We start from the raw sequence: 25,211 nt of genomic DNA, 5'->3' as shown, positions 1-25,211 counted from the left end.
AACATTAAGACAAGACAGACAATACGCTAACTAAGAATAGTACAATATATACATATATATACATACATACATACATAAGTCACTTATAAATAAATATTTGGAAAAGAAACAGTTTTCAAACAGTTTTAACAGTTACTTTAGTCTGACAAAAGCCGAATGACGAATTAGCGCTTCCAGTCAGAGACTGAGGCTACGTCCACACGTACACGGGTATTTTTGAAAACGGAGATTTTCCGTTTTCGTTTTAAAAAATAATCCCGTCCACACATAAAGGCAGAAATGAAGGAAAACGCTGCTATGAACATGCCAAAGCAGCAGGTGGCGCTAGATTCCTAACCGTGCAGAAATGTTGGCCAATCAGAAGTCTAGAAGCCTCGGTGGGAAAAAGTAAACAAAGCTGGGGCATAGAAGCAGAACAGAGTCGTATGTGTGGAGGGACAGTAACTGTGTGTATATGTAAGCATTTAAACACTGCAGAGAGTAGAATTAACAGTAACAGTATTGTAGAAATTCATTTCACCGAAACAATAACGTGGCGCACAGTGTGACGCATGCACCAGTTTATTGTATTTCCAGACTTGCTTTCGGCACATTTACAGTGCACCCTACTCTGTTTTTGTCAGACTTGAAATAGCCGAAATACCTTCACACTACGGAACTTCTTTGGCTCTTCCGTTCGACAATCTCTCCGGCATTGGAACCATCATCTGTTTTCTCTTCGGTCACGCTCGGTTGATTTTTCTAGTCGGCACACTCATTTCCTCCATTACGCGCTGGCTCCATTACCCGCTGGCTGTTTCCCAAACAAACACACGTGCGGCTTGGCACTTGTGCTGTACGTAACAAGTCACGCGACGTGACGCTGCGGCTGTGATTGGTTCGGCTCTGCGCTGCTTAATTTGGATTGGCTGACCTTTTTTTTTTTTTTAAGAGGACAAGAGCGGCGAGGTCTATCGCGATAGCTTAATTTCTCTATCGAGTAAAAGTTATATCGCGATACATATCGTTATCGTTCTATCGCCCAGCTCTAATCTTACATGTTAATTAAGTGGTTCACTGAAAATTATTTTATAACTGTAACACCCTGAGAAAGCAATTCAAGTTTCAGATGTAAAAGTAAAAGGCTTCTGATAGTGTTGATATATTTTTATATCGCATCCGTGCTTTAAAGCTGCAGCTGGTTATGTGCTTTTTAGCGATTTATGTAAAACCGTGATCTTTGAAAGATAGCAGTAAAAGACGTGGACAAAAGAAATATTTAACTTCCACTGCAAGCTGATTAACTCTGTTGTCCTCTGATTGAACCTTTCAAGCTGTTGCTTCTGTTTCTCAGAATTCAATATTTGGAGATGTACATTTCTGTGTCTGGAAATCACAATGGTTATTTATTTATTTGCTATTTCTGATCTTTCATTTACCAAATGATTGGTGAGACTCTGCACAATAACAGACAGTAACTGTTAATGATGTCCACTGCTGAAGTTCAAACCAAGCATCAGACTGGGAAAGAAAGACTTGCTGGGTTGTGCATTTTGATCTACTGGGATTTTCCTGCACATCCATCTCCAGAGTTTACAGAGAATAGTATCCACTGAGCAGCAGTTCTCTAGGCAAAAATGCTTTGTTGACGCCAGAGGTCAGAGGAGAATGATTACATATCAGCGTTGAGCTAATAGGAAACTCAAATAACCACTCGCTATAACCAAGGTATGCAGATGAGCATCTCTGAATGCACAAGTGAAACCTTGAAGCAGCTAGGCTACAGCAGCAGAAGACCACACCGGTTGCCGTTCTTATCATGCTCATTGACGTGGGCTCACCAAATCACACATTAGAATAATGGGAAAATGAATAACGTGAAAACAGTGACCCATCCTATCTTGTCTCAGCAGTTCAGGCAGCTTGTGGTGGTGTAATGGTGTGGGAGATATTTTCTTGGCCCCTTAGAGCCATCTGAGCATTAATTAAACACCTCAACCCACCTGAATATTATTTCTGACCTCGTCCATCATTTTAAGACCACACTGCACCCATCTTCTGAAGGTTGCTCCCAGCATGTCACAAAATCATCTCAAATTGGCTTCTTGAACATGAGGGTTAGTTAGAGTTAGCTGTACTGAAATAGCCTCTACAGTCTGCAGATCTCACCTTTTGGATGTTGTAGAATGGAAGATAACATCATGGAAAATATGCAATAACTGTGTGATGCCATCATGTCAATATGGATCAAAATCTCTGAGTTGAATCTGTGTCACAAATAATTAAGGCAGCTCTGAAGGCAAAACGGATGCCAACCTAACAACTGCAAGGTGTGCCTAACAAAGTGTCCGGTGAGTGCTTGCTGTGGAGTGAATTGTACATTTGCTTTTAATAATACAGCTTCTAAAACAGCAGTATTATTAAAATGAGATTGTCAATGTTTTTTGTACTTGCTGCCACGGTTACCGTTACTATTAACAGCACCACTCTTTGAAATTTACACTAACAAAAAAATAATAATTAAATTAGATCCACAATTTTTTACCCTAATATGTTTTCAGGTTACATTTTCTTAGTCTTGAGACCAGTCACATTGAAAGGAAGTGTGGCTGGTCTGTGTGTTATTCCCACATTACGCTGTCACACTCAGCTGTGTTAGGCAAGGTTCTCCTATCAGAGTCTCAGAGCAGCTTTCCAAAGGACTGACACAAAAGCAGGGAGTCATAAAACATTCAACATCATTCAAAGTCTCCTCTCCCATGCACGCTTAGACATTGTGACAACAAGAGTGTCGGTCCAGGAAGCACACTTCAGGAAATCTTTTTTTTTTCCTTTGCTTTTTTGAGAATAATGAAATGTAGATGGGTGGAAAAAAAAACTTGTGGGAAAAAACGTTCTGTCTGACACTTTTTACTGTCACCCATTGTCTGCTGAAGTCGTTCCAGTAAAGCTGTAATCTCATACTTTGTCAAGCGTAAAGAATTTTGTATTGGTATAAACTATTTTAAGTGGAAAGAATGAACGCACATCCTGTTTTTGGGCGTTGTTGGGCAAATCGCGTTCATTCGGACGTGATTAGATACCGTAGGCTTTGTTAACATTTGCAATCAGCTCCTTATACAGATGCATCTTTCAGAATGAAAGTCTGCCCCCTGAAGTGTGTCACTGTCGGTGTTAATTTCTCTTCTTTATTTTATTTTGCATGAGGTTTTTAAAATGTAAGTGTGCCTTTTTTCCCTCTTTTTCACCTACGAGAGCACACAGCTGCGAGGCAACTCTGCGAAAAAAAGAAACCCACAAAAATAGGTTACCATGTGTTGAACTGTTTAAGCTCTGAGCAGTGGGTTTGATGAATTACAAGTCAGTTAGCCCATTTTGCTGACAGAATGCAAATTTATTTATGACCCTGAGACTGAAAGAAAATGAAATCATCATATATTTCCAAACGCTCATGCACTGTTTTAGATTAGGCAGAATCTATTTGGGATGGAAACACATTCAATGAATAAATTCTCTTTTGGAACAACTCTACGGTCAAAATTGCCGGGCTTTCTCTTAACAATCGAGTCCTTCCACTTACAAAGTGTGCGGGGAATCTCCATGACAGATAATCTTAATTTGAGGCACATATCTCGATTCCTCCGAGTCGGGAGAGGTGTACTTTGAATCAAAAACACAAAATCAACTTTAATTTTTGGAGTGTCTGCATTTGATTTATAGTCATGGAATAAAATGTGGCCCATTTCATATGATTTGGTGGTTATCCCATTTTACATTTTCATCAAATCATATTCTTGGGCCATATCTGTAAAATTGAGAAATCATCAGAGCTGAAGTGGTGGGATATTGGAAGTTCAGCTTCATCAGCAGTCTGTGCTGCTGAAATGAGAGACCTTCAGTGGGCTCCTTCATCCCACCCCCACACCGCTCTCCCTTCACTTCACTTTCTTCCCTTCTGTTTTTTAAACTCCCCATTTCTCGCTCTCATTTGGTTTTGCTCCTCACTCAACTGCACAAGATGTGGTGAGATCACACGGAGGCTATTTTATCTCCACTTGTGTGAAATAATTTAATTAAACAAAGTCACAGCTATGCCTAGCATATCCAGATCATAACATTTTTACTAGTGTATTGAGAGCTGCAGTAGATACAGTAATAAGGAGTCGTGTTTCTAATGCAGCGGCGATGATGGCTTTTAGAGAACTCGTAGATAACCTGCGCTTTAACGTCTTTAATGTGAACCCTAAGTATAGCCGCATTCACTGTGATTTCATTAAGGTCGGGGGAGTTGGTCATTTATTTATTATAGTGAATATTTTAAAAAAGAAGAAAGAAAAACACTCGAGATGTTATGATGTGAAGGCCTTACATGTTGTTCCGACACTACTAGGTCTTATTTGGCTCCAAATTAATTTCCCTAACCCCATATCAATAATATTTAATTAAAGTGATACACTATTGATCACCATACAGTCATTTTTGCATGGTAATGAATGGTTAAAGTGCTGTGGCATGCAAATATGAACCCCAGTTTAATTCTCATTGGACTGCATCCTTATAAGTGGTTTGCAATGTAATATGCAATCCACTGATGGCTTATTAAGATCTTTACAGTCATTTAATCTGAGACTGTGGTCAATTATATCTCTCTAGAGTAGCATTGCAGTTTAATTTGATATAAACAAAACAACAGGCTGTGAAGCTGTGGTCATGATGGAAGCTGATACACCCTCCCTCACTCTCCACAAGTCGGTGCTGAAAGGGAGACTGGGTCCTGCGTTGCATCCTCCTCCCGGGACTTCCTGCGTTGTTTGCAAACAATAAATAATATTAATTTCACACTGGACACCTTCTTCGGATCAATATTTATTGACTTGGTGATTCCGTCTTAATAGGGTGCATATCCTGGGGAGTGTAATTGTGCAATTTTAGGGAAGGATGCCCAACAGTTTATTAATCTGTAAACAGCAGCACGTCACGCCCAAGTTTCCTTATTTCTTATCAAGCCATCAAAAGCTAGCTGCTCTGAAGCAGTCGAGGTGATACAAAAGAAACGATGGCTCCGTCTTGGTTTTGCAATTGACTGCAGGAGAACAAGCTGCATCGAGTCTGGGGATATTCTAAGTCAAGCCAGTGGTGGAGAGAAAATTAATTACAACACCACAGATCGATGAACAACTGAATGTGTCAACTCTCCAAAGAGCTGTGATTGCTCATTGTAGTCTGATCGAGGGAGCAAAAGAGAGAGACGCTGGATCCAGAAGACTGTGGAAGAGGTTATGACCTGCCTTGACTCGGCAAGCTGCTCACCACGGCAAGAAAACACACTAATAATTCGTTTAAGCACATGTAGCAAGCCCTGCTTCTTTTTAAGAAAATAATATGACCGACTGTGCATTTATATACAGTGACTGGAAGAGGCAGTCTCCAGCTTGCAGCGTCTGATAGGACTCAGAGCAGATTAGCAGAATGAGAAAGTTCATTACGAACAACCTCACAAGTGACCAAAGCTGAGTCATTCCCCTTCCATTCAGCTGCTGTACATCTGCCTTCCCTGGCCCGCCACATTCACGCTGCCTGTCAGCAGTGGATAGTGAACCATAGGGCCTTTCTTTATTTCAGCATGTGCGTGCATGTGTCTGTGCTTTGTTCTGCCATTCCGACTGTGACTCTGACCTTTAGCGAGAGATGCTGGATAGAGAGAAGGTCTTAATGAGTTTGCATAATAGCTGAGCTATCTAAGAAATCATCCATCTGCATGAGCCCCATAATTAGCTGGTAAGACAGTGGTCCAAGTCCTGTGCTTTCACTTATCATTCTGCTGACTAGTATGTGGGAGTGGAGAAATGGATAAACAAAGATACGATCCCCACCACCACTTCCATCACCACCCCCTCCCCTTCTGAAGTGTATTAATAATCTGCTGTCGATTTTTGGCAGCGTTGTAAAAGGCACGGCTGAAGAGTCTGATAATCACTCCACTGACACCCCCAGAAAATGAGGAAAAGCTATCTGGAACATAAGTCACATCCTGGTGTGAGTTTGCTGACAGGTGTACGCTCTCACGGGAGTGCTAATCCTCGTGCTTCTTCGCCCATGTTTGTCCATCACTGATGCACACGCAGACGCACACGGACAATCCAGAGGCATATGTAACTGAACCTCAACGACATGCAGATGTGATTTGTGTGAATCTGTATGCAAAGCACTCATGTGATTCCTATCCTGCATAGCTGAATGTCATATCCATCATTTTCATGTAAGGCAGAAGATGTGAAAAAAAAGAAGAAAAAAAAAAACAAATTGCGTGGATGTGAATGAAATCATTTCCATTTTTATGCGCATTTTCCCAGCGCGTGGTTAGTTTTGCGTATTATAAGATATGTATTGTTTGTCTAAGAGAAAGCAGTAGGGCGCGCTCAGGGCGCTCCGATCCCAGCGTGCAGGCAAAATCCGTTCCTGGTTTTGCGCCTCCGTCCATCGCAGCTTATACCTTCCCCTGACTCTAAGCACTTCAGCATTGCTGTGCAAGCAGATGTTCTTTCTCCGATGCCAGTTCTCTCCCTTTTCGCATTTGGAGAAGGTATTCTTTCGCGCGAAGGCAGCAAAGTGAGAAGAAAGAAAGCAAAGAAACACCCTCCTCGGCTCCGAGACGGAGGGAGAGTTGTGAACGGATAGCTGCTTTTGGAGAAATACAGTAGACTACAGTAAGACCCGCGGAGGCGAGAGCGAGGCAGCAGTTTATTTACCACACCTGTGATGCGTTGTTCTGAGCAACGAAGACGCACGACCGGGATACTGATGGCCACGCTACGGCAGGAGGATATGTGCTGAGGAAAGGACTTGGGCGTGAGGGGAAAAAACAGAACAGGCGTGAAGTGCTACAGAGGACACTCTCCGGACCTTTAAAAAGCCCAGTGTGCCCGTGTTTCGTCTCTGCCTTTTTGTAAAACTTAGGTGATAGAAAAAAAAAAACCCCACGAAGATGCCCTTACTTCTGGGCCCCTTTGTCCGCTGTAGGCTCAGCGCCACGCTCCTTGCGCTCTGGCTCGTCCTCTCTGGCTTCACCTGCACTGGTGGTGAGTTGGGCTGCAATTAAACTGTTTCGGCTTTTTATTATTTGTATTTTATTTGATTTATTTTACTGGTAAACAGTTTGTGTGTTGGGAAAACCTAGAAGGCTTGCACGTGTCAAGTTGTTTGCTGGTGTTTTTGTCGAAATTCCGGTGCGCACGTTGTTGGCGGTCGTTATTATTCCCTAATTTGCTAGCACCAGCACTCGTCAATTAGCCTACACCTTCAAGGTTACGGGGGGGGGTTCAGACGTGACTACCAAGGTTAAAACTTACAGACAAATTCTTCTTCTTTTTAAAATTCGAAGCAGCAACGAGAAGTTTATGGCACGCGTTTTTATTCCTGCTGTCGTGTAACTTGGGGCTTACACCTGCCCGAGAGAGGGGGAAATCAGAACTATAATAAAAAAGATGATTGGGGCAGACACGGGGCCCGCGGACAATAAAAGCTCGTGCCCAGTAACGTCGCGCTCCTTTCCTCCTGCCACATAAACAACCTTCAGTAACGCCACCCTCGTGATTGTCTTATTAAATCTCCGAGCTCTGTGTGTGTGTGTGTGGAGGACACCGTAGTGTAGTCACAGCCTCTCCGGCTGGCTGCAGACAGCATCGTTCAACTCCACGTTTCTCTCCGGCCAGGAGTCATTCCTGCTGCATTTGCAGTATGCTGACAGCTTTACTGAGTTGGTAGACGACCTACTCGCACTGATGAGTTAGATTTTATGGTGTAGCTTGGCCAGACGTTCCCCGATTGCATGCAAATGCACTAAACAATCATCAACAAGATAGGTGGACTAAAGCACCGAGGATGGAAGTTTCTCACAGCAGCAAAATCCTTTTTCGAAAAATGAGCTATAAGATACTCTTACTCTTTTAATATTGATTTTTTTTTTTAAAGGAAAAATGTTCTCATGATCACAACCAAATGCCTCTTTCAGTTTTGGACAAATCCAACTCAACCGAGTGCTGTTCACTGACCCCTAATATTCACCATGGTGCACAATCAAACCAGCCATCTAACGTCCACATTAGTTATTCAGCCAATGCAGTCAATTTCACTGTTGCTCATAACGCATTATTTCACAGTTCAGCACTTGGACTGTTTAAAGCACTTTATTTAAACATTCCCTCTGATGCTAAATATCACCCTGACTGTGCCACACAGCTGGAAGCTGCTGGTGAGTATCCAAAACCCAAGAGTTTCCGCACACCATTTGCCTCGCGCTCGTATCCAAACTGTTAACCTTGCTTTGGACGGAAGGCAAAACATGTTAAAGTTGCTGTATTTGTGTCTTGTGCTTCAGGACACCGAGATGATGAATTCAGCGGGCTTTTTTTTTCCTCCCTTGCATTAATTAGGGTATAATTATGAATATATTAGGATTAAATAAACAGTCATGCTCGAGGGACCTCCATATATCAAGCTAAGTAAGTAGCAGTGTGCTGGCATTTACAAGTCAGTTTGTGATTCATGTTGGAAGTGATGTGTTTTGATGGGGTTCCTGGGTTCTATATGGGTGGCGTGGTGGTTCAGCGGCTTAGCGCCATTGCCTTGCAGTAAACTGTTTTGGTGTGGAGGTTACGTGTTCCTGCCGTGTTCATTTGGTTTCCTGTGCGTGCCCTGGTTTCCTCCCACAATCCAAAGACCGGCGGTTGTAGGTCGATTTTCAAGACTCTGAATTCCCAAAGGTGTTTGCAGTTTCTTTGTTCGCTCGGTGATGGACTGGAGCTCTAACCAGGGTGTTTCCCTGCCTGTCACTCACTGCTTTCTGGATAAGGCTCACAGCTTTCTCATGACCCCTGAAGAGAATATATTATGTATAGAGGGAGATGGATGTGGGGTTAATTGTGAAATTTCTTCTCACTTCCCCGTTCTTCTGTCTTTCTTTTATATCACATTTCCTTCCAGACCGCTCCTCTCCATGTTTCAGTCTTGTCACTACATCAGGTCAGTACAGGCAGCCCTCCAGGCACCTATCACAGCTTAGTGGCCACTTTTTTTTTTCCTTTTTTTTTTTAAGGCTAAAGTGAGATCCAGAAATGAATCGGAAGGTAATTTGGAAGCCAATTCTTTCGACATCAGGACTGGGACAGACTCGGCCGAGTTCAGTCGAGCTGTCCTCTGTAGCGAGGCAAAGAGCTGACTAGGCATTCGTCAGTATCAAAGCCGGCTTGTCTTTTTTGCAGGGAAACATAACTCACTCAGTAATAAAGGTAGGCCTGTCAATCTAAGTTTGAGCTAGCTGAGCACTTTCCCTTTCACTGTGTTGTGAGTGATCTGACGGGCCGGACAGAGGGGGTAGGTACGCTTTCAGCCTCAGGAACAAAGAACCGTTTTGATTTGCCAGTTTGTGTGTGTGTGTGTGTATGTGTGTGCGTGTGTGTGCACAGCACTTGATGTTTTCAGTATGCAAGGTGCATGTGTGTTGTTTTTGTGTATGTGGGAGGGTGTTTCCACAAGGATTTGCGTGTGTGTGTGTGTGTGTGTGTGTGTGTGTGTGTGTGTGTGTGTGTGTGTGTGTGTGTAAGGTTGATGCCTGCAGATTAGTCCAATTCCTGTTCCTTCTGTGTTTTACCCTGTATTCAAACTTTGGTCTGTTGCCTGTTATTAATGTCCTGTTAGTTCCTGCATGCAGCAAGAATCAGAATTATTTGTTTGTTTTTCATCTGCCCAGTGAGAACGTTGCCAAGCGATAGTTGTCTGGTTCAGCGAGGGAGCATGGGATTTGGTATCAAGCACCTTCCTAGTTGTGCGAACAGTCACCTCAGAGCAATTTCCACGGGGTGTAAACCTTGTGCTGATGCAAGGGGATGGCCATTAAACGACAACAACCACAAGTCTGTTGCATAATACAGCAATTTGTGAGTCCCCGTTTCTTAGTACAGTATTGTAAGGGATTCTCTTGCCAGATGTCTCTCATCATTCTAATGTGAATCATCCCAGAGTTGTCTTTCTCACAGCCAGTTTTGTCTCTCCTCATTGACTCACTAAAGAATGCGATAAGGAGAGCGAAAGCAGAAATTAACATAATTTATTGGGGGAAATTGCCTTCTGGTCAGAGGAATTTAAAACCACTTCGTTTTTGTCCCGTAGCTAATGCATGGCAAATGATCGCCATGTATTTGCAGGGATATGGTCTTTTACGGGGAAGCGATAATTTACAACCAGAAAGAGTTTTCGTTCCCTGCAGTCGTGGGAGATGAATACAAATGACACAGACAAAGGGGGGGAGACTTGAACAGTGGTGGGAGGGAAATTTTTGTTTAAAATTATTTTCTCAACTGCTGATACACGGTAAATTAGCATGATGTACAGATGCAGAGCATATCAAGCGAGGAGGCAATTACACCAAGGGAACGGTAAGGAATTAAAACGAATTCTCTCTTGAGGAGTACACATGCGTGCGATGAATTTAGCTCGCAAAATTTGAATTGGATGATATCAAAATGACGGAGCAAACTGGATTGCTTGTTTCCGAGAACGAGCGGATCAAATGTATTGCATTATTATTCACTTTTAATCATTTGTTTGCACGGCAGAAACGGATGAAATGAGTTAATCCCTTTCCTGTCCAAGTCTCGCAAAAGTCATTTTCTCAGTTTGAGTTACCGTGATTAATGAAGGCTGAGATAATAGTTCAGAATGAATGAATAAAAGGTAAACAGTGCACGTCAACAAGGGTCAGCTTTGAACAGCGGAGGAGCACGCTCCATTTGGTGACAAATTCCCAAGCGCCTTATCTTTCAACAGGCTGTGTCCCTACACTTATCATTTGCAAATGGCTATCTTGAGGAGTAAAGGAAGGACACATGGAGGATGAACCTGACAGAGGGGGAGGAGTTTGGGTTTATTTTCTGCAGTCTGTGCAGAGGCCCAGTGAAGGCACTACATCTCTGTCAAACTCTGCCCTTTTGTTTCAATTACCCCATTTCTATGATTCAGGTGTATGTGAGAGCACTTAGGGGTTGAAGTTGGGCTTTTTCCCTCCTTGAAATTTAGCACGCCATAGTTAGTATCTGTGGTTTTCTATCTAGGTAGCATAAAACTGACCTTTCACCCCTGATGTGGGATGAGATTACCCTGTGTCCTCAATGGAAACCTGGACAATAATTCACAGAAGGTCACAGCATCTGACAGTGTACTGTATCAGCAGTTTGTAGAGTGCGCTCAGTTTCTACTGTTGTTTCTCCTGCTAATTGTCCTGTAACAGCAGTCTATGGGGGCAGAAATTGCCTCTTTATTAAGAACCAGCCAACGTTTTGGCAGATTTGATAACCCCTTGTTATGTTTTATTGCTAGAAGAATTTGTGGTAATTTCTGTGGGAAGAAAATCACGGTGGTCGAAATCTGTGGGCTACATCTGCCAGTCATCAGTTAATTTCCTGTGGTTACCACTCCCATATCCTTTAACATCAGATTCTAAGTTTGCACCCATCAGTTTTGTGGTGTTTTGCCAGTGTCAACGTTTGAGCACCGCCTCTGAGGTCGGTGGAAATGAGGAAAGGAGTGCAGCTGGTGCTGTGCTGGTGGAAAAGGTTAAGAGGCTGTTAAGTTGAATCCCGGGTCTTTCCCTGGACGTTCTAATCAAATGTTATTTTCCCTGGAACTTTTGTCTCTCACTTCCTGCATCATGAGGGGGAAGGAGATGTAACACAGAGCTTTAACCTTTGATGCTGATCTGTTCTCTTGCTGTTTATAAAAAATAAAAAAAAAATAAATGTGAAGACCCGTGAATATTTATATCCCAGAAATTATTCACAGTACGACATTTTTAGTGCTGCCAGTGTATTCTGTAGTTGCATTCTCCAGTTTCTTGACCATGACTTTGGTGACTTTTATTTAACCAGACTACAGATGGGGCCATCCAGAGCTGTGCACCCTTACTGCAAATCTGCAGTAAGAAAAATTAAATGTGAGTAGAACATGAGTACCACTGAGGCTCTTCTATCCACACTGATTTGACTGACCCCCGTTTAGGCATCGTCAGAGGCAGCTGTGTCCCAGTCAGTAGCACAGAGGAGCTCTGAGCAGAGCTGTTGGACAATCTTCGCCGGGCTGATTTACAGCAGGAATTTACAGTAATAGTAAAATTCAGAAAAATGGTTTTCATGTAGCCTCAGCGTGAGGAAATCAAATAGTTTTTATGTATTTATAGTAACACTAGGAGGCTTGATCATCACGGATACCATTAATAATCGGAGAACAACAACAGATTTGTGTGATTTTTAAACAGCTGTCTGTGGAGAATACACTTCATTACTATTAGCGGGAAAATAAATGTAGGGGTACCAACATGACGTCTCGGAGTCTGTGTGGGCGGGTGTGAGTGATACATGGGAAAAACCCATCTGAAAACACTCTCTTTGGGGATTGGCCTTGAGATGCAATCTTGTGTGATAAGGCTTTCCTGTATTTGTTTTTACTATACATGATGTACTGTCTGGTTGCTAACACTGCACAGTGAGAATAGCAGTGTGTTAGGAGACGTTTTCAGGTCTTTCCTGTTCTCCGGGTAATCAATACTCTTCTCCAAATGGTTAATTGGCCATCAGTCACTGTCAGAGGAAGTGCGTAGAAACCCAGAGGTGTCTTGGTGCAGCTCATAATAAGAGCCTGTCCAGTCCTCTGGGTCCTCTCTTGGCCTTTACTTCAGGCCAGGTGGTGGCTGGGGAAAGCAGATCTGAATGCAATATGGAGAGCTGTAGATTAATAGTTTCTTACTAAGGCCACCAGGGAGCGATGTGAAAGCCACTTCCACTTCATCACACAGTTGACTGGATGGAAAGAGTGTAAAGCTTGCAGTAGGAAAGGAAGCTTAAAGCAGTGTGAAGGTCATTTGACGTGGTCACACGTTGAAAAGGTTTGACCAGATTTAATCAAATTTATTGTGTAAATGTTTCATTTTTTTCAAATTCTCTTGTCTGTGTGGCAGGTACAGTCGTATGCACGTTTGTGGCAACCCAGGGAAATTACATGTTTCGGTGTTTGTTGTTGGGTTTTTTGGTTTGTTTTGAACGGAACTAAAGGAAATCTGTGCTGCAACAGTGTAATAAAAAATTAGCACTTTGCACTTCTTCAAATGCTGCTGTTTTTATTTAATGAACTAAAAAAAAAAATAATTGGGTTTGGGTAGCCTTGTACCTGTGAAGTCACAGAATGTCATTAAGCTTTTTAAGTCTTAAAGGCTTTAATTGACTCAGTAGGACTCATTAGAAATAATAGCTGATGGTAACATTGAGCAATGACAGGTTCCTCCAAGCAAATGCTGTGCATCTAAAAGCTACTAAAGGTTTAGAGGGGGGGGAGTGTTATTTGGTCCAAAAACAGCATCTATTAAAAAAAACTTTCAAGTAAAACTGAACCTTTGCAGGAAAGGCCTCCAACCATATTATAATATTTGTCAGTTTTTCATACAATCTGACACGACCCATGTGTTACTGAAATAATGTTAAAGAGTGTTTGTGCCTTGTGCAGTTGCATTATTAAAAAAAAGAATTTAAGTAGTTAATTTACTACTTGCTTTCCAAAGGAACATTTCTTCTTAAGTTCAATTAAAATGTACCAATTTTACTTTTTGTTTAGTTGGTTTAAAAATGAATTTACTCAAAAGATTATGAAAAGCTGAGTTTTGTGGTTTGTTTTTGGGTTTTTTTTTGTTTTTTTTCTTAGTTAGGAGAACTTGAAGATGTTGTATTGTCAGAAGGCAAAGGTCCACGTTTTGGCATGTTCCCCATGCCCCATTGCTCTTTACACTAGACAGCAACTAGAACACAGCTGTAATTAAGATTTGAATATCAGCTCTGAACATGAACATTATCTTGAAGTGATTAATTCATTGCCACAGGAGTGTAGTAATGGTGGCCTTTATTTGTAGCTAAAACTTAACACTATTCTCTGCTAAAAAGAACAGAAATCTCAGCATAAGCAAGTTCATTTCAGCACTAGTATAAATTAAGCTGCACTGTTTAATCTGAGTAATGACATTGTTTGCATTTCCAAGGTGCCTTGTTAGGGCCCAGAAAAAATATCTGTTTGGGGTTAAAATGGCTCCTTTTTTTTCTGTCTTTTAAAAAATGTTTTCACATATTAAATAGCTCAATTTTCTATGTAATCACGGTGAGGAATTCCTATACATTTATTCACATTGCTGCTAGAGGCCACATTTTTAAAAAATGTAACTGCTTGCACAAATGCCAATAGGGCTGTTCTTTTTTTTTTTTTTTTTTTTTTTTTTTTTTGCTGAAAGGCAGTCTAGCACAAGCAGAAAAGGCTCCTATGGAAAAGCATACTTACAACCTTATGACTAAAGGCAGAATGTTAAGTATACAAAGTAACATATGGAAGAGCCAGCGTTGTTTTAGAAACATGTTCTGCGAACAGATGGAGTTGAAATGGAGATCTTTGGCCACAGTTACCAAAGGTACGTTTGAAGAACAAAGGAGCAGTAATTGATGAGAACAACATTAACGACAGAAATGTACATTTTCTGCGTTTGTGTTGTGTGGCTGTCAGATACTGCATGGAGGGAAGAATGTATTCAACTAAACATCAGAATATTCTGCATGTACAATGTAGTTGACTTACCCAATTCTCAATACTCAATTTGTTACCAAAACTAAATACTGATATATTTAAGCATAAACTACTTTATCAAAAAGTAAAGCAGACTGTTTATTTAAAATGTTAACATTATATTGGCAGGAAACGGGGTGAAATGTTACGGTTGTTGCCGAGTAGCCTGCTAATCTTATGCTAACGTTATTACTTAGCATAAAGTTAGCTACAGTACGTTAGCTTAAACATTTATGTAAATCCCGCTATTGTAAAGTGTAGCTATGTCTTAAAAAATGGTAATGTGTATTAATGTTAGACAAGGTCAATAATTTGATGTTTTGCGTGTTAAACTGAAACTTACTAAACTTGAATTCTTCAAACAGATCTCAATGCCACTCTTTTAGGTGCTTTGCTAAATTAGAAGCATTTCCTTCCTTGTTCTGCAAAGTTTGATAGTATTTTTTTACATATTGTGTTTTGTAAAATTAGTCGTCACCCCTTGGTCACTCGCCAAGTCGTGATAACTGCAAACTGCTTCAATACCCAACCCTTACTACCTTATCAATGAGTTGGGGCGGAGTTATCATGGAGGTAAGCACCAGTTGCCATATTTCATTTGCTGTGCTTGTGGGGATTCTTCAGTATGTAAGGATAAACTATAATACTTTTATTGTTTTCAGAATTTTGGTATCAAAAGGGTATCACGAGAATTGGATGTAGTGAGATCCCAAGATGCGAGAAACTTCTATAGTCAAGAAGCAGAAACTAAAACTAGGCTGGCTTCTATAAGAGGAAATAACTTAAAAGCCGTTTTTAAAATTCACCATAAACTATATTTAAAAAAAAAACAAACCCAAACTGAAGCTTTTGGAATAGTTCTCACAGTCCCCAAGCCTGAACAGGAGAGATTAAAAAAACACTACCGTATGTGCATGTAAGGCAGCCAAAAATCTTTCTGATATTTATTTTAATAAGCTCTGGCTTATTATGGCGTCTGAAGTTTCACATATGCTACATTTGCTCTTTAATGTCTTGTGTTAAAAGCTGCCATTTTCACTTAAATTATTATTGAAAAAAAACAAATAAATTATAAGATTTTAAATTCCACAGGAAATTATGTATATATTTTTTCGTGTCTGTTCCATTGCTATTTGTGAATTTTCAGCAGCTTCCTCTTAATTATACAAGATAACACTTTAAGCTCACTTCACACCTACAGCCAAATGTATGGCTCATTGTTATGCTTTCCCCTATTTAGCATGGCATGTAAAAGACATAATTAGAAATCACCTAAGGCTACCCAGACAGCCCTGCTGGCGCTTGATTGACAAGGGTATCTGAGGGAGGTCTGGCTCAGCCTGAGCCAGAATTTGTCATCTTGAAGTGATTTTGTTGACAAGACAGGAGGCACAGTGACCTTTCCTAATTATATGTATGTGTCCAGGCACCAATGCCTCAGGCAAGCAATTCAACTGAGTCAACAGTGCGCTGACTTTGGGCACACATTCAGGCCCAGACAGCATGTTGTGTAGTAAGGTTACGCTTTACTGGACTTAGCAGTAAACTTGTTAATAATTCAGCATTGATATGACATTACAAATGTCACTTGTGTCATTTTCTGGGGGTTCTTACATTGCTTATAGAAACGTAAAGAAACAAACACAAGGATAAAGTCAGATCCCCTCATTTTTGTTGCCTTCCCCCTTACACTTGTACCTGAAAAATCATTCTGATGTTACTCTTTGCAAGTTGAGCCCCACAAAACATGAACCATTTATTATCCACCCTAAAAGCGTAGCAGCGAGCGAACAACCTCTCTGATCTATGTAGGTCCCCCTATTTTTTTCTTTTTCTTTTTTCCAAACAAACCATTTCCCGATGTGAAATGAGGTCTGAACATTACAGATTCAAAGCTTAAAGCTAAGCAGCAGATTTTCTTGGCAAGGCCATCAGGAACGCTAGGCTCACGGAAAACACATTCAACTCCTCACTCCAATAGAATTAATCATAACAACACAGCTTCCATTGAGGCTAGATCCTTCCTTTTTACGGCACGTATTGCACTTGATTACGGCTTCTGTGGATTAAAATGTCCGCTGACAAGGCATTCACGTCGAATCAAAGTGTGGTTTTTGTTTTTTGTTGTTTTTTTCCACACCTGGAGTTTCTTGTCACTGACACTTGAATTTCAAAAACTGAATACAGAGCAGCTCTCCTCCGGCATTGTTGTTAATTGCCTACTGCTTTCCAGTCTTGTGTGTCAGGCAGAGTGGATGCTGAAGGTTTAGTAGTGTTAGTCAAGTAGGCTCTTATAATGTAAAGTAATCATTTAGGGTAGGCCTGACATTGATGCAGTGCTGCATGGTGTTATGGTAAAACATGTCGGACTGAGAACTTTAGAGAAAAAATTATATTTTAAGAATATTGGGTCACTTCATCAATTAAGTATCTTGTAATGAATTGGAGCACTCTGTGGTCATCACCTACTGGTGCCATTAAAATAAGAGATTAATGGATGATCAGTCAATGGTTTTTCTGTTCAGTGGAGTCCCGTGTAAAGCAGCTTTTTATATTAAAAGCTTACACGGTACAAACCCTTGTAATCATGTGAAGTTCTCGTCTCCTTATGGCGTTTGGTTGGCTACATTTGCTCAATTATTGGGCTACTGTAAGCACTATTTACTTTATCATTACGTGCCCGTATTGGATTTTCTCAGCTACAAGTTGGCAGGCAATTAGATCCAATATCTCTTGGAACGAACATCTAACTACAATCCATTTTAAAAACTGACACTGGTAAATGTTTGATCAAGCCTAAGGAAACAAGTGCTAAATTAAAAAAAAGAAAAAGGTCTCGAAATTAAACACTGCTCTGAGAATTACTGGTATGCCCAGATTCCCAGTGGCTACCTGCAAATATATGATGTTGCCCATGTAGCAATATAACATTTTCTGGGGAAAAACAAAACACTGAAAATAGCTCAATATGTGGATGCTGGTAAAAGAATGGACACAAATCGAACGATCACAAACACAATGTGAAGCACATGCTCTTTCAATTAGACAGGCAACTAAAAGAAAAACAGCTCAGGGCTATTCACTCACACCTATCTCCCATCCATTATCATTCTTTGCTCCCACCCAAAGCTGTCTTTGCACCTCACCTCACCCCTCCCCAAACACATTTCAGTGGCACACCTATTGAGGGCTCATTATGTTACTAATAGAGGAATCAGTAGGATGTTTGAGAGAAGTTGTAAAAGTGCAATAAACTAAACGGGTATTGTTTAGTTTGTCTTTGTTTGGCTGGGGATTGTAATCCTTGCCTATTTTAATGGGGCCGTCTTCTGCAGTGGAAGGAGTTTCAAAACGTAAGGCTGTAAATGTTGCCATACAGATTCAATATGTGGTGATAGAAGCTTTTGTTCAGTAGGTTTATGTACCTTTGTTTGGCTCACAGGTTGCCAGTTAAGTCCAACTGTTGCTGTAAGTTTGGGAACTACTGTATATGCTGACATAAGCATTACATTTTCATGTGGGCGGATTTATTGAAATTGGGTTCTCCAGCCTCCTTTGTCAAAGACAGCATGATCTCACCATACAGCCTCCACTCCAGCCTAACAGATGCTACTTTAGCTTAATTGGACACTGAATAATGTGTATTTTCTAGTATGCTTTTTATGGACTTGAAAGTGCTTTTACAGATTATTGATTGTAATTTTGCCGTTGCTTCTTTTGGGCACTGCTGGCACTGTTCAACACATTTAGTCAAAACAACAAAGCTCGGTTCAGTTTGCTCATTTAATTAATTTGCCTACATGGAGTTGAGGCAGGAAGACATCTGGTGACCAATAAACAAGGATATGCAAAGTTATTTGTTGTATGGGGCTGTCATTTAATGAATGTGAGTTGGTGTCCAATTTTATGGGTTGATTGAATGTATGCTGGCCTCTGATCAAGCTCGGCTTGTACGATGTTGTTAACAGCTTCTCTAATGACTTCATCCAGCCTTTATTTATGTGCCACAGTAGCAAATTTTCCCTCCTAATTCAGAACATCTCATCACTCATAAGCAGAAGACACTTTAGAGTCTTATTCATCGTAGTTATCCAAGATTTGACAATCTAATTGGAGATGACAAGTCAGTTGGGAACATAACAGTTCTGAAGCACAGTGATTTTGAGAAGGGGCTTGTGCAGCTGGTTTTAAAAGCCTAAATCTCCACCTTTTTCTGGCTTGCTCAGGCATGTAAACACACAGGAATTGGTCACAAAATGTTGCCAAATGTCTTATATGTATTTAAAGTGCCATGTAGTAGGGCTGCACGATTACGCCCACAATTACAATAAGAATTATTTTCATTAATACTCAACTCAGTTTTATTTACATAGCACCATATCACACCAGCAGCCACCTCAAGGCACATTTTATTATAAGATAAAGATCCTACAATAATACAGAGAAAACCCCAATAATAAGACCCTATGCCCTATGAACAAGCACTTGGCAACAGCAGGAAGGAAAAACTCCCTTTTAACAGGAAGAAACCTCCAGAGGAGCCCAAAAGCTGAAGACTTTTAAACACTCTAGGAATCTCAAATAAGCCTGCAGTCCAAGAGCAAAGATGATATGGTACTTTGAGGTCTTTAAAATAAGAAGGGGGATATAAATTAATTATTGAAGAATACTGAAGAAGAGACGAATTTTACATTTGATTTTGGAGGCAATAAAGAGAAGCTAATGTGGGACAAATATACTCTCTCTTTCCTGTCCCTGTCAGTACTCTCACTGCAGCATTCTGGATAAACTGAAGGTTTTTCAGGGAGATTTTAGAATGACCTCATAATAATGAATTACAGTAGTTCAGGTTAGAAGTACAAAATGCATGAACAAGTTTTTCAGCATCACTCTGAGACGTGATATTTCTATTTTTAGAGATATTGTGCAAATCCAAGAAAGCAGTCCTACATATTTGTTTATGATGCATATTGAAGGACACATCCTGGTCAAAGAATCCAAGGTTCTTCAGCGTTACTAGAGGCTAACTTAACCTCTCAGGCTCAAATTAAGTTTTTGTTGCTAATGCACAAAAGAATACCTGCAGTTGTACTTCTTAGTAAAAAAAAAAACCTCATAAAATATGTATGTGGGGTAATCAGGTTGTTAGCTTTTACTTGTTACAAATCTGCAACGCCTGCCTTGACAGGGTTAATGGCATTACCTAGATATTGAGGTTACAATTACTTTTTGAATTATTTATTGATTTAAGTGACAGAAAATGTGTTTTTTGCTCTGTCGCATTAACAGAACACTGCTTTCACATCTGTGCGCAAAATAGGTCCTTCCAGTTCACCTAAAATTAATAACAATTAAATAATTATAATTAATAATGAATTTGGTGTGTCTCTTAAAAAGATAAACACAAAGAAATCAACAAGGTGCTACATTTTTCTTTTAAGTTGTTACATTTCTGTTAATCAGTCTTTAGAAATTAATCTTTGCAGACAAATAATAGAAAGTCCTTCATTCATTTCACCTGCACGATGGATATGAATAAAACGGCGTGCTTGACAGCTGTGAGGTCCCTCTACATGTCCCCTACAGCGTTTTGCATACAGCACTGATATTGCCACTTTCGAAAAAATAACAGCATGAGGGGATAACAAAGCTTTTGTCCTGCACGTTGACCATTTTCCTGAAACATTTATTACTCACTGGGAGTAGTGGACTGATTTCAGGTGGATACGGTGACATGCTTTTATGGATGTCTGAATTGACGCTGGATGGATTTACATTGTTTTTGTGTGTTTTGTGGCCTCATGCATTCATCATACTGCAGTTTGTGGAGGGTTTAATAACTTAGTTGTGTTGCTTTGTGGTGCAGACACAACTCTACAGCTCTTTGCATATCATTTTATTCTTGATTAACATCCCTTCTGCTAATTCCAAAGTCTTTCCAAACAGCGGATGCTGATCTGCTTCAAGGGACAAGCTTTTCACCTCCTGCTTGTGTCAGACATTTGATTTTTGTTGTCTTTTAACTTAGTGTTACTTGTCTAGACTAGTCCAGGAAATTTCAAGCAGCATAGTGCAGGGAACAGCTGTGACTGGCAGATGTAGGCATGTGGTCAGGCACTGATTGTGGAGCACTTGATTTGCTTCTGCTTTGCATTTTAATTGATGGAGGATGTATTTTAAATATCCCTTAAAGTTCATTTTATTTTGCAGACCTGCTGTACAGTTTTGTGAATAAAAATGTCTGTGAAATGTAAAAATAATCATAAGTGAAGTAATATAATGCTGAGTTATGATCTGTTTCCTGTAGCTATTTTGATTGTGCCAACATGGAGTGAAATCTATGAACTCCAGGCTCCCGATCTTGTCAGGAATAACCATGTGTCTGCATTGTACACAAGAAAATTTTCATTTAAACATCTAGAGTAAGGACGTTTTATGACTCACAGACAGTTTGGAGGTTGAATTTCAGAGTTTCAATTTCAAAAGTCTTCCTTTGTGTCAGCAAGAAAACACCGGCCCTACTCTGTATTGTTAAAAGCCACAATAAGTGAGTAACACAGAAGTCCTTCATCTGTACTGAAGTGTTTCACAGAATTTCACGGACAATTTCTTAGACTTCAAAAAATTCCCAGTGTTGTAGTTATAAACCTTCCAGATTGAGAGCTGCAGTCTTCATGGATTCCTTTTGGTTTCAGAGCTTCCAACGGGACCTTTAGATGAACTCCCTCAGTCTTTTCGTACAGGGGTCTTGTGGCACCAGGGGGCTCCACTGAGTCAATGTGGTCTGGCACTGCAAGGGGAGTGGTTCAGGACCAGGTCCGCTTAATCCTTACCTGATATGACAACTTAATAAAGGCCCAATAATCCTCCATGAATGGTCTCCCTCTGGAGGGTTTAGGGGTCTCCGGACACTGGGAAGTATTTTTCTAAAGGTCTTATTACACTTCTGTATCACCATTACTGTCTTATAAGACAAGCAGGAGGAAATGAATAGATTGCAATGTTAGGAGAAAGATATCAAGGGGAGGGAAGTCAGCAGAAAAAGGTTTTCCTCTAACCTGTTATTTATAAGCCTTCGTTGAGCGGATATATCTTTTTAAATTTTTTTTCACTCTCTACATGCACAGCAAAACAGCGAGCAGGTGCAATGTGTCATCACGTCATGCTTGTTATTAAAGAAAAAAGATCCTGGAGACTTTAGACCTCATTTTGAATCATCCCTGTAATGTGTGGCAGAACTGTCGTCAATACAATTTAAAATTAATTATTTAATTTATTTATTTTTTACTGATAACTCAGACAGATTGGTTTCAGGCTAAATTGTCAAAAAGCCAAATGCAGTTTGCCTTAATTTTACTTTTTTTTTGGCCTCGGACTCGGTGTGACTTTGTGTTGATATTTCCTCTAACTTTTCTGGCTGAGTCAGATTGCTGCTGAAAGTGTCATTGTTAAACTTTTTCCCCTTAGATACATATTTTTCAGTTATTTTCCTGCAGAATTGTTACTGTGAAATCCCAAGCTTTTACACAGAAGAGCAGAGTAATCATTTTAAGAAGATCATTTGCTGCTCAAGTAGAGCTGGGCGATATATCGAGTTTTTAAAAAATATCGATATATTTTTATACGAGATATAAGATCTGACAATATTCTTTATATCGATATAGTCTATGTTACGTTATAATTATACTTGTGGAGCCGCAAGTTTGCCTCTCTTTCGTCCACTTCCGTCTCTACGCAACGTTACTCGGCCTCGCCTCTCCTTCACTGAACACAACTCCCCCTCCTCCCCCATCGCTTCACCTGCAGGAAGCGACAAGATGGACACGGCAAATCTCCGTTAACGAGTTACTGCGCATCGCCCCGTGCGTGGGGCTGGACGGCGTCAATGTGTTAGCTAGCTAACCACGCTAACGAGCTAACCACGCTAACGCCATGCAGCCCAGAGGTGCTGCACGGACTAAAATCCTTTCATTTTCTCAAAAGTTGACAGTGCGCCTAATGTATGAATTCTGGTTGTGCTTGATGGCCGCGAACCGATTTTATGCGGAACATGGCGCTCAGCAATCTGTCAAAAATGTTTTAGTACGACTTTGGTAAGCTACGGAGCTGCACCGCTTGATGGATTGTCGGAGGATTACGGCTGAGCCTCGCGGAGTGATACGTACTGTGCTTCAACGTAATATTACCCTACTGTGTATAAGGACCATAAATGGCACCTGTTAAGAGACGTGGTTGCGAAGCGGATTTCAAACTCCAGGCTGTCAGTCACGCAGTACAAGTTGGGAACAGAGCAGCTGTGAAATCTGTCTTTGTTATTGTGCTCAGCGTCTTTTAGTTTACATTTTGACTGCACAATTGTGAGCTTTTTGTTATGCACAAAAACAACATTGTTTTCTTTTATTTATGGAGCATTATTATTTAATAAATGCTCATAATTTATTTTTGAGTAAATTTTATGTACATCTGCTCTATGTTAATAAAAGTGCCTGTGTGACATCTGGGACACAGCTTTGACTAAGAACTCTCTTCTTGTTCTTACTTTATGGCTTTAAAAAAATATATCGAGATATATATCTTATATCGCCAGCCAGCTAAAAAATATCGAGATATGAATTTTGGGTCATATCGCCCAGCCCTATGCTCAAGAAAAAAAAAAGTCTTTTATCTTTGTGCACTCTGCTACGGAAGTCTTGAAGTCCTCCCCGTGCACATTTGTAAGAACGGATTTGTCCCACTCGTGTTCAAAGGATCAAGATGAAATTGTGAAACAAACCAGTCCCGTGTTTAAAAAAAGGACCTCCGTACTTGGATAACATTTCTAAGATCTTACAAAGACTCTTTTCTCTTGCCTCAGCAGCCTTCAGCTTTGCCTCTTTATCGAGCTTTTCTTACCTTTCAGATTTCATTTTATTAATCAGCGGCATAGCTTAGTCTTCTCACTCATTACAGGATCCTGAGAAGCTGACAGGATCATTAGGAAATACAATTTTTGTCTTCTTCTGTGTCAGCTTTATCTATATAAAACTGCAGATCAGACTTCAAATATGAGTCAAACACATTCCCAGCACTGAGCTAAGTAGCACAGTTTGGTAAAGATTCATGGGTCAACTTTTTTTCCCTCCTCCCTCAAACATAAACTAAAGCATTATCTGTGCCCATGCTCTGTAACAGGCTGCCATTTTGTGTTAAGCCAGCATTGATGCAGAGCGCCTCCACAGCCTGTTGGAAATTGCCAGCGCCTAAAGCAAACAGTAGGGCCTCGAGTCCCACAAGTATGAAGCAGCCAAGTAAACCCATTAACTGCCTATAGAGTGGTTTGTGCATTTGTCTCCACATGATAGTATCCACAAATTAACCGCAAGCTGACTACTGTTTGCTTTGGCGAAGTAAAGTAACCACAGAGGGGTCAAACAACACTTCAGTCATTCCGCAGATAAGTGACGTGAGTGAAGCCTATTGCTACATTTGTGATGAAAGTAGTGGGATAAATGTGTGGACTCTGCAGACGTGCTTAATTTCCAGTGTAAAAGTTGCATTGTGTAAAGTGCAGTAATGCTGGCAAATCACAGCCTAAGCATTTCGCTTGGAAGATGTAATTTGACAAGTCTGCAGCATTTCATTTTGGGGCACTGAGGCATGATACTTTCTTACTCTGAATACTTCAATCCCCCCACCCCACCTCAGCCCTCAAACATATGATGCATACTGTACAAATTATTTGAATCGCCAGAAGGTGTTTGATTTATGCTGAGTCTGAGCTATCAGCTCCAAACAGGCCATGTAGCTTCTCTTATCATCTTACCCAGCCGCTTGCACAATTTCTGCATGTTTTTTTGAGCTCAGCCCTAAATGTGATGACAATAGTCATGAACAGCACATAAAGACAAAAACTGCCACTTGCAGCAAAATGAGTGCCTCCCCCTCTCGCTTAAATTTTTTTTATTTAATTTTTTCCTGATTCCTCTACAATGTGTTTGACAAGAAGAGCTGGCAGTGTTACACGGTGGCACAATTCAGGCTGTCGTGGGCGATGCCCACCCCGACCCCTGTCACGCAATTAGCTTTCTGCTTTCCAGATAGCGAGAACAAAGGTGAACTCTGAGGAACCGAGGCTGGGTTCAGTCAGAGTGGATGGGTGTGTATGACACTCTGATGACTCCAGGGCGCTTTTCTTGACCAGAGGAGTCGTTGGCTGTCACTAAACATCACTGTCTTCCTCCCCACTAATGGCATCTCCAGATTGTGCTACGGTGCTATGAGGAACAAAGGCTGGTTGTATGAGATACAGAGGCGGGAGGGGGGGAGAATGGAGCGACCCCATTAGGGGCTGCGGGCTGTGGTTTGTGACAGTGGCTGCAGACCTATAGAAGTGTCATGACAGATATGAACCGAGGAACAATTATGGGGTGATGTGCTTGAAGCTAAGCTGTCCAGTCCTTTAACAATAGCAGGGGGACAAAAGTGGTGAATGAATAGCAGAGCAATAACATTTATTCTCACTAAGGTGTTCGATCAACACACAGATGCATTCACATACATGCAACTGTAGTTTTTTAAAGCATGTTAGGCCTCGGAAACTGCTAAAA

At 40.8% G+C, this 25,211-nt stretch overlaps 1 protein-coding gene across 4 annotated transcripts in view; it reads left to right on the top strand.

Annotated features, from left to right (window-relative positions):
• The first annotated feature begins 6,430 nt into the window (after positions 1–6,430).
• The window catches only part of unc5a (unc-5 netrin receptor A), a 156,338-nt gene continuing 137,557 nt past the window's right edge, over positions 6,431–25,211 (top strand). For all 4 annotated transcript variants that reach the window (XM_004541035.3, XM_004541034.3, XM_004541033.3 and 1 more), the window contains exon 1: positions 6,431–7,058. In XM_004541035.3, the coding sequence (XP_004541092.1) occupies positions 6,965–7,058 (94 nt within the window). In that variant the 5' untranslated portion in view covers positions 6,431–6,964. The remainder of the gene's footprint in view (positions 7,059–25,211) is intronic.

Source organism: Maylandia zebra, linkage group LG2, assembly GCF_041146795.1.
Source record: "Maylandia zebra isolate NMK-2024a linkage group LG2, Mzebra_GT3a, whole genome shotgun sequence".
In the NCBI taxonomy this organism is placed as follows: Eukaryota; Metazoa; Chordata; class Actinopteri; order Cichliformes; family Cichlidae; genus Maylandia; species Maylandia zebra.
The sequence above is the reverse complement of the archived record's forward strand: the minus strand, read 5'-3'. Positions and strand labels throughout refer to the sequence as shown.